At 39.9% G+C, this 10,000-nt stretch overlaps 1 protein-coding gene across 1 annotated transcript in view; it reads right to left on the bottom strand.

Annotated features, from left to right (window-relative positions):
* The window catches only part of LOC138047077 (solute carrier family 49 member 4-like), a 10,483-nt gene extending 722 nt beyond the window's left edge, over positions 1 to 9,761 (bottom strand). Inside the window, exons 1-10 of the mRNA XM_068893773.1 lie at positions 9,667 to 9,761; positions 8,615 to 8,865; positions 7,970 to 8,032; positions 7,272 to 7,401; positions 6,572 to 6,618; positions 5,654 to 5,715; positions 4,653 to 4,720; positions 3,771 to 3,889; positions 1,987 to 2,169; positions 1 to 238 (exon numbers count right to left, since the gene is read on the bottom strand). The exon at positions 1 to 238 is cut by the window's left edge and continues 722 nt beyond it. Coding sequence (XP_068749874.1) covers positions 1 to 238; positions 1,987 to 2,169; positions 3,771 to 3,889; positions 4,653 to 4,720; positions 5,654 to 5,715; positions 6,572 to 6,618; positions 7,272 to 7,401; positions 7,970 to 8,032; positions 8,615 to 8,865; positions 9,667 to 9,722 — 1,217 coding nt within the window. The 5' untranslated portion in view covers positions 9,723 to 9,761. The remainder of the gene's footprint in view (positions 239 to 1,986; positions 2,170 to 3,770; positions 3,890 to 4,652; positions 4,721 to 5,653; positions 5,716 to 6,571; positions 6,619 to 7,271; positions 7,402 to 7,969; positions 8,033 to 8,614; positions 8,866 to 9,666) is intronic.
* Positions 9,762 to 10,000: the final 239 nt, after the last annotated feature.

Genomic DNA, 10,000 nt, shown 5'->3' with positions numbered 1-10,000 from the left:
TCGGTACTGTTCAAGTCAGTTCTAATTTTTGAAGGACCGCTGATGCCATTGTGACCTCGCTCTGAAGACGATATCAAAGGTGTTTCTTCATTTTCAGCTTGAATTTGCTTCCTGGACCCCTTGGCCTGCTGGTTGACTGCATCCACCTCTAATCGAGTATACTTCTCTTTAAAAAGCAGTAACAGAGGAATGCAACCAGCACAAATTCCAACCATACACCAATTCATCCAAATGGTACCTGCGATGAAGGATAGAAAAGCGAAGGAATCACATTTTTCTTTGGTTCAGTTTCGCGTCCGTTCATTTGTGTGCTAAACACAATTCGTGTTGTCGTCTTAAGACTACTGAGCCTTTGCAAATTTATATGAAGGATCATTAGTGTCAAAGTTTTCATCAGCGGACACTAGGCACTACTCGCAATAGATGATATTTTCGGCCTTTACTTCTATTCAATTGCCAAACGTTTTAGAAAAGGTTAAAGGTCTCGAGTTATAGCGAGTATAGGGCCGAAATAAGAGAAAAATGAGGATCATCCGCTAATTACAGAAGCAGATTAGGATCAATAGACCAACAGAATGTTTTCAATCACGTGATCAGTAACCTGGTTTTTCCACCTAAACAAAAGATACGTTTGCATGATAATAGAGCTCAATTCCCGGAGGATTAGTTGCGTACATCAACGTGGCCGCCGTTCCATTGTTTCGGAACACCAATTGGCCGCCGTGACGTCACGTGAAAACACTCTATTCACTACTTGCACAATCCCATAATACACCTCTATTACCCCCCAAGACTTTTGCATAACCATTGTTTGCAATTTCTCCTGGGACATGAAAATGTCCCAAGAGAAGTCAAAAACAATGCCTATGCAGATTTTTGGGGTGTATTATGGGATTTGTGCAAGTAGTGAATAGCCCAGTTTCGAAAAAGAACAGAGTCGAGGTTCAGGGGAATAATTAGCATTTTGTTTTGTTCAAAACAAAGGAAAATGCGAATTATTTCCCTGAACCTCGACTCTGTTCTTTGTTGCTGCACAATTCGAACCTACAATAGCCTATTCGGCTAACTCAAAGCGTTTTGTTCCAAGTATTTCCATATTATTTCAATGTGAACTCTACAATTATTATGCAAATTCAATACAAAAAGAATCTTAAACCCAAGAGATCTGAATAGACCTTTTCAGCTTGTACGTTTTGTTTCCCCATTTCAGACCACGTGATGTTCTGAAGGGAATTTCCTTTTGTTTTTTAGAAGTTATGCGTACACACGCACGTGCATAAGACCGACATTTGAAAGAAAGTGTTCCCTAGGGTAACACCACGTGGTCTGAAATGGGAAAACATAACGTACAAGCAGAAACCCATAAGGGTTGAAACGTGTAACGGCCCCTTGTGTGCTGGGAAACAAGCTTCTGAATATTCAATTTGCTAAATACCATATTTGGAACAACAAGAGCGAGGGGTTTCCAAATATGGTACTTAGCACTGAAACATTCAACCAATCAGTTCGCACTGAATATTCGGAAGAATATAAGAGAATGAAATCCTTCATCGAAGAAAAAAACATCCTATCTACGTCACAGTATGGCTTTAGACAAGGCTATTCAACGGAACACGCGATACTTGCCTTTTCTTGTGGTGTTTTCACTGATTTGAAAAAAGCTTTGATACAGTTGATCACAGTATCCTTCTTCGTAAACTGGACTTTTACGGTTTTCGGGGATAATCAATGTTTGGTTTAGATCTTATTTACAAGATAGAACTCAAAATACAGTTATTGATCAAAGGTGGTCTAACAAGTCTGTTGTTACGTATGGGGCCCCCCAAGGTTCCGTACTTGGACCTTTACTTTTTCTTCTGTAAGTCAATGATATATACTTTGTTACTGGTGTTAGATTTCACACTTAACGTTTTATTGTCTTACCATAACAGTTTTTGTATGTTGTTTGTGCTCACGCATGCGTCGCAAGTAAAAAGCAGCCCTTACCTATCCCGGGGATCATCAGCGCTGCCAAGAACAACAAACAAGCGAGGTGATTGGATGTTGTTACCACTGCCATGGGAATTCCCTCTGCAATTGGATACGTTGTTTCGATGGTGAGTTCATAGAAGAGTGGGATAGAGCCGTTGATAAAACATCCCCCTAGCACAGCTGAGATATACAGCCAAACTGTGAATGTAAGATGAATAAATATATAAATCACTAGGCGCATAGAAAAGGTGGTTCGTGCGTTTACAACATTCTATGAATGCCGATTCTTTTAATTTGTTACTCTTCAATACAAAGGCCCGTTTCAAACGTCGAACTTTTCATGTGCCGAACCTAATCATTAGATTCGGCACATGAAAAGTTTGACGTATGAATGTATTAGGTTCGACAGATTTGTATTTGGGTCGACCTGCCGTTCTATTCGATTGCACCAGTTGAATAGAACGGCAAAAGTTGGGCACCGATTCAGACGTCGAACCGTCTCATGTGCCGAACCTAATGCATAAAGTACTTTAATAAATTTTTCGATATAACTGCGCTGATGATTGGCTAGTAGAGAGTAGTGACACTTCACCACGTGTGCTGTGTGATGAGAACCTGAATTTGAGAGCGTAACGACCGTCGAAAGCGTTCTCGAGAAACTGGCGGGGACATTCTGAAACTAGACAGCTCACAACGGTTGACTTCCAACTTGCTTTAACGCTATTTATATGAACTACAATTCATGGTGTGTATTCGCATCTGAATGTGATCGCAATTCCCTTTAATATAAAAAAACGCAGCACATGAACCTGTTTCACCTTAGCGAGTAAATTATCAAAGTAACTATTTTAGCTTTTTGTACTGAAGAGAAATGGGATGGAATGGAAATTAATGAGTCGTTTCAAACTTCTTTCACCAGTTCATTTCCTTATTTTAACCATTGAAAATGGTATTTGCTTACGCCAAGAATTTGGTTCGGCGCAGGAAAAGTTCGACGTCTCAAACACCCCTCGAACTTAATCATTTGGGTCGACTCAAATAGATATTAGGTTCGGCATATGAAAAGTTCAACGTTTGAAACGGGCCTCATATCTCTAAGCATCAAAACGTATAAACCTAGCCATGGGTATTTCACCTTTGGTTTCAACATGATTTTTCCTGGCCAACTTACGCAATGGAACAACTTGGTATCAGTTGGACTGTTTGAAGTCAAACAAAGGCAGACATAGATGCTACCGTCTGGTTTGAAGAAATTTGAATCATAATGTAGCTTAAAAAGTTACAACTCAAAGACCTTTAAAGCTACTTTCAGTTTGTTTTAAGCCAGAGTAGCATCTATTTCTGATTGTCAACCTTATTAAATAAAGGCCTTAATATGGTGTAGGTCACTGTTAGCAAAAAAGAAAAAAGTTGCACATGACTAAATTGAAGCTCCAACCCCACTAATTCGTTTTGAAAATTCTCCGTCATTTCGGCAAAAACGAAGCTGAATATTAGGCAACCACAATGCCGTTTTCGTGTTGTTTTCTCCAACTGAAAAGGCTTTAAAAGTTGAAAACAACAAGTAATTATTCTCCCACGCTTTTGGTCATCTTCTTTTAGACACAGCTTTCCATGCACCGACGTCAAAGTCTCCCAGCTGTCCACACTAATACCGGGGTGTTGAAAAAGATACCTTTTCAAAAATCTCCCTTTTCATCGAGTTGTCGGGCGTTTTTCGTCGGGCGCACGTTTTTCATCGGGTTGTCGGGCGTTTTTCGTCGGGCGTTTTTCATCGGGTTGTCGGGTGTTACACTTACTTTTGGAGAAAGGAATGATTTCCTGACAAAGAAGAGAGAACCAAAGGAAAGAACCAGTGGAACCCAAGAATAGAAAAATGAGGAACAACTTCATGCGCCCTGTAAAGACATCTGCAAACCTAATGCATGAAATAAAGTTTCGTATCAGTATCCAAGAAACAAAAAATGAAAGTAATCGGGAATCACGGCGTTTCGTTGTGCGTGCAACTTTTGTGTACTTCTTAATATTCTAATTCCATTATTTTCTTAAATAGATACAGATTATGTCCAACTCCCTCGTTTAATTATGAATTTTTAATTTTCTCCACTTGGCATAGTCATTCAGCCTGTCACCAAAGGAACAGACAGAAATAACAAAACTGGTGAGAGGGAAGAAGGGCCATGAGGATTGGGGGCATGCATAAAAGAGGAGGGCAAATAAGGAAAAGGGTGTGACGGCTAAAGAGATGAGGATGGAACCAACAGAGAGGGAAAAAGACCAGCCACCAATAGAGAGGATAGGTGGGTAGGAGGCAGTGGCGACATTGTGGTTAGGGCGCTTGCCTTGACACCCAGGTCTGGGCCCGTTTCTCGAAAGTCCCGAAACTTTACGGGCTGTTTTCGGGTGCGGTCACAATTCCCTTTTTATCTCAAGAACGGAGAGGATTTAAAAGATCGGCTTTCCAGAACAAGCGGTTGACAGTTTCACAAATGGCTTTTCGGGACTTTCCAGAAACGGGCCCCTGGCCTCCAGCCAGTTGGGATTCTTAACAGTTGTTGTTGTTCTGCTCCGTGGTTTCGTTAATTGTGTTTCCAATCGAGTAGTAAATTAAGTATGTATTGTATTTTATAGTATAGAGAGGACTGGCCAGAGAAAGGAGGAAGGAAGCAGATGCAATTTACCTGGCTATAATAAATCCAAAGATACAACCTGCAATGTTTGCATAGAAACCGATCCATCCAGCGGTATCCTACATCCAAAATAACTAAGTTAACTCACTGGAACCTCAATAACATTTTGAAGTAATTAAATCTCATTTTATTTGGTGCTGCATACATGGACCATCTGACATCCTGAAAATAAATCCCATCATTGCTCCATATCCTTTAAGGGCAGCTTAATTGTGAGTGATTGAGTGAGTGAAGTCTTTATTTCATGAGGCTGGCAGTCGTAATAGCCAAAGGCTAATAAACCCCCCCCCCCCCCCGGGGGGGGGGACTCGATATATCCGTGGATGGGGAGGTGCGGCGCGGCCCCTCATACCCTGACCCTGTTTAAGACAAATATCGCTGATTTTCCTATTCTGTTTATGACAGAATTCCGATTTTTGATACCCTGTTTAAGACATTTAACCCAGTGTGAGACAAAATTTGATAAATCGATACCCTGATTAAGACAAAAAATGATAAATGCGATACCCTGTTCAAGACAAAAATCCCGAAAAACATACCCTTATAAGCCCTTATAAGGGAGTATTCCCCCCCCCCCCGCCCCCGGGTAATAAACGCCACAACGCCAGGAACTCCATGCACTACTCTTTTCAATCAGTGTGTGGGATATCTAACGTCTCAAAGAACATTTTTTTTTTAAACAGGAGCTGTGAGAAGGGGCCTTCAGTTTACAGTCCTTATCTGAGAAGACTTGAAAGTCTAACCATTTGCGAATGTAATTACAAAGGCAGCACTTTCTCCTCAGTTATTCAGTTGAAGACCCTGAGTGTTGGTCCGGCAGGAATCAAACTCACGGCCTCCCCCACGGTAGTCCAAAAAATCATGCTCAACCAACTGAGCCAACCGGTCAGCGGGTAATTAAGGGAAAAGGGGGATGAAACCAGTTTCTAGGTAATGATGCCAAACCACCCTGAATAAATGTGTGGATGAAACAGCAAATAATAGATCAGTACTTGTTTTAGGTTAAAGGAGAGCAAATTGACTGCTAGAACTCCACCCCATCCACTGAAAACACCTGTTGATGAAGCAAAAATTAAAGAAAAGCTAAGAATTCTTAAGGATACTTGCAACGGTTGTCTTTGACTGAGATACAATGTAGCAAAATTTCAGAGCTTTTGGGGGTAGTTTCATTGGTACAAATAAAACTATTTTAGGAATCAGAACACAAGACTTTAGGTCAAATGATGCTCTTCCCAAGCCTCCCTCGGTCATTTTATTTGTTTCCATGACAAAACATGACTGCCTCAGAAAAGTGGGCCGCTTGACTGATTTATGAAGGAACTGCTTGCAGTCTAAATGATGCTGAACTATAAGACTCCAAATTGTCTGATTAAAACATGAAGCAAACGACTAAATAATACATCCCCTTGATGAAAAAATTGCATTCATGTGCCCCTATTTCAAAATTCATGGAGCCAGAAAGGTTGTTGTCCTGGATTTTTTCACAACAGGACACTGTATTGATGCCTATAGTTCTGGAATAATTTATTGTTTTCTTTCTTTGGCAAATGATACCTGCAAATAAAACACATTTCTCCTTACTGACTTTCCTCACCCTAGTGTGTGAATGGGTACCCCAATTTGGATACTTTTGGCGAGCTGTCTAGAGTGGAGAGACAAGCACGTCAGTTGGTTTGTGCCACTGAAACCCAGATAACCTCCAGCGGTGTGTGAGCCCGAGTTCATGGTTCTTTGACTTACAAAATCCATTTCTTATTCATTCATCAAAAGTCTAAACTGGTATGGTGTTAAATTCAGTTAACCCTTTCACCCCTGAAGGGCTCCCCATTGACGAGTAAAATCGTCTGGCGTTAGACAGAGTAAAATCTATAAGTGTCACTCTTAGGAGGGAAAGGGTTAAGCCATGATACCTGTTGTGGCTCCATATAGAACATTTAAATTCCAAAACTGACAGTTTCTGCCAAAAAAAAAAAGAAAACAAGATCCAACTTTAATTAACCAGGCTCAAATATGAATGGATAGATGGATGGATAATATAGCATGTTTCCCTAGATAAATCACAATCTAGTTCATAAATTAACTTTTTTTCATAGCTCTCGTTAATTTGATTGTATGATTCAAACATTAATTATTCTTACTTTTAAACTGCTGGATTTAGTGATGTAAAGTGTAAAGTAAAATACAGTGGTCAAGTAATTCTTTAAGCTCAAGCAAGCCTTAGGAATCACAGCGTAAAACATAGTCTAAGAATGTTTAGTAAATCAAATAACTCAACTTCAGGCCAATCAACCTCCACCCTTGTTCCCTTGAGCTGGGGAGGTTAAAGTAGAACATCCTAGCAACGAAGAGCCCTGGATAGTAACGGCTTCCAGTAAGAAATCAATTTTTGATGAATAAATCAAATTAGTAGGTGGGAATTAAACCACCTGACAAATCAGAGGATAAAGTTGGGAAAATGTATAGAGACTCACTGACCCCAGCTTGACCTCTTCAGATGCTCTGCCTCTAAAACATTTTCTGGAAGACTTGTACAGTGTTTGAATTTTATTATAGGCAACTGTTGTAACAACGGAAATGGTCGGCTTTTAACAATACCACACTCGCCATTACCTCATGAGTCTCTTTCCCCCTTCTATGTAGTCAATTTTTTTCTTGGCAGCAGAATAGCTTGGTGGCTTGGGAGGCTTTGCCGGGAAGTAAACCAGGACACAAAGGAACAAAAAAGCAACCAATGCAAACTCTGTAGGGGTAAGTAAACCATTACAACACTTCAAAAGAAACAATTCTTGAAAACACCTTCAGAATGTGCTGCTTTCATAAATTTAGGGATTATACTAATGCTACAGGAGAGAAGAGAACTCACAGAAAATGACTGTCGCAATAAGAAATGAATTATCAGCCAATTCTATAGTGTAAAGAACACCAAAACTGCATCTGGAGTTAGTCTCACTCCCAGAAGTCAATGAGTTAAAGGGGACATTTAAGAGGATGTAGAGGTTGTTAAGCCACTGACTCCCGAACTGCTCCCCCGCCCCCTTCCACTGACAAGTAAAATAGTCTGGGGTTAGACAGAGTAAAATCTATTAAGTGTCACTCCCAGGGGTCACTGGGACAAAGCAAGAGTGGAGAGGAGCAGAATAAGGCTTCAAATACCCTTGCCAGTATTAATTAAGGAGAACATCCACCACTCACCATCATCATGATTATGATGATGATGATTACGACGATAAAGAGAATGACAACAACAACAACAACAACCATGAAAATGGTGATAAGCATGAGGATGATTACCCGTAGTAAATACTTACCAATATACATGTACAACATGATATGATGTCTTGCTTTGGATAACGCATCATGCCAAGACATTCCTATGAAGTAAAAGAAGATGAAAATCACCTCAAAATGATGAGAAAACAAGCAACGATGGCAATTATAATTATATTGTTCAAAACTTTGTAGAATTTATGTTTTTTTAAATTCTCATAAATCTGACATGCAGGTAGGGCAAAAATCATCATTGTTTACCGAGCCAATGCTAGTACATGTATTTAATTTAGCATTTTTCTACAAAAAAAAGTCTGGGAGTGTTGTTTAGAGGTTTGGAGAAGAAAATACCTAGGATGCAAAGCTTTTGTGCACATCTTTTAAAAAGCAACTCCATGATATCATAAATTATAACAGCCTCCCTTTAAATAATCATGCAACGGCCTAGAGGTAACCATTTGAATACCACAAGTTTTGGCAATCTTGATAATTACATGGAATCAGAAAGAATGTCTGTCTAAAACCTTTAAGTTAATGTCGCTGATTTTATTTGTTGTAACTGACCAAATAATCAAAGTTGTAGAACAAGAAAGCACCAGACATGTAATATGTATGCTCTTGCATACAAAGTTTCAATAACATTAATTTCATTGATATCAACAGACTATAGCATAACATAACTCAACTGTTTGATATATTACGGATATCAACAAGGCTCTCTTCAGTTGAATTTGGTGGATCAGCAACTTCAGACGGATTTAATATAATAGGGCCAACACCAAATGAGACTGATATCCCAACATAACTCATCAGTGAAGCGATTGCAGTTGCTGTTGCTCGCTGATGAGGCGGAAACCAGGTCGACGACACAAGAGGAGGTCCACCCATGGCAACAGGGGCAGCCAGGTCAATAAGAAATTGACCTATGTGTATCAACCTAGCCATTGAATAAAAATTAATGACAACCATATCAATAATGCTAGTGATAGCAACAACAACAACAGTAATACATGTAATAACAACAATTGAAAGGTCATTCGCATTCAACTGGGATGGCTAAGTTACTATGCTTACGCTATATCATGCATAGATCCCATTAAGTAACAGATCCTGCTGATAAAAGAAGGGTGTGATCGGAATGACATAGGATGGGGAGTGAGAGTTAAATTTTGTCTGAATAAAGGTATACAGCTGTAGAATTAAATTTGTATGGTTTTGGCCTGCGATTATTTTGTACATGGGTTATATGTCCTAATACTGGTTGCCCAGGTCACGAGAACAATTCTAAATACATCAAAATTGAGACTATAAACTTTTACTCAAGACAGTTAAATGCACATGGCTCCCTGTTTTTGGGGATAAAGGAAACTTCAAAGGAAAGGAACTTTATTTAAGTGTCTTGTTGTTCTGGCGCTGGAGCACTAATTGGGGGCGCCCTAAACTGACATCAACCATATACACAAATCAAGTCAAGTGTTAGTTTTTGAGGAGAGGGGGAAACTGGACTACCCGAAGAAAAACCTCTTGGTGCAGAGTATAGAGAACCAACAAACTTAACCCCCACATGACGCCGAGTATGGGGATCGAACCCAGGCCACATTGGTGGTCATTCCCTGCCCACACGGGTCAGTATGGGGCCCAGCAGCCTAGGAGGGATCCTACAGGTCTCAATGGTACACCATGTAACATTGAACAGTTCCCACTTTTAACACTATGCTGGGATGATAAGGTTTAATACCATGTAGCTGGTCCTGGATTGAATGTGATACAGCGAAGTCCAGTCCCAAAGAACATCAATGCAAACTGTTATGAGTACAGAGATTCGAAGACCTGCACAATAGATATGCACAAGATGAGCATTCCTTGAAAAGGAGGGGGGGGGGGTAAGCTTGATATATATTGTATTCACCAAATCTAACTGTCCATTACATTGTAGAAGTGTTTAGAAAAAATAACTTCCAGTCCAATGTCAATCACCAAACCAAAATAACTTCCCACATAAGGTATTTGGATATAGTTAATTTTGAGTGCTAGCTACTATGGAAAAAAAATCAGTTTGCATTTTTCTTCAC

Source organism: Montipora capricornis, chromosome 1 (assembly GCF_036669925.1).
Source record: "Montipora capricornis isolate CH-2021 chromosome 1, ASM3666992v2, whole genome shotgun sequence".
NCBI lineage: Eukaryota > Metazoa > Cnidaria > Anthozoa > Scleractinia > Acroporidae > Montipora > Montipora capricornis.
The sequence above is the reverse complement of the archived record's forward strand: the minus strand, read 5'-3'. Positions and strand labels throughout refer to the sequence as shown.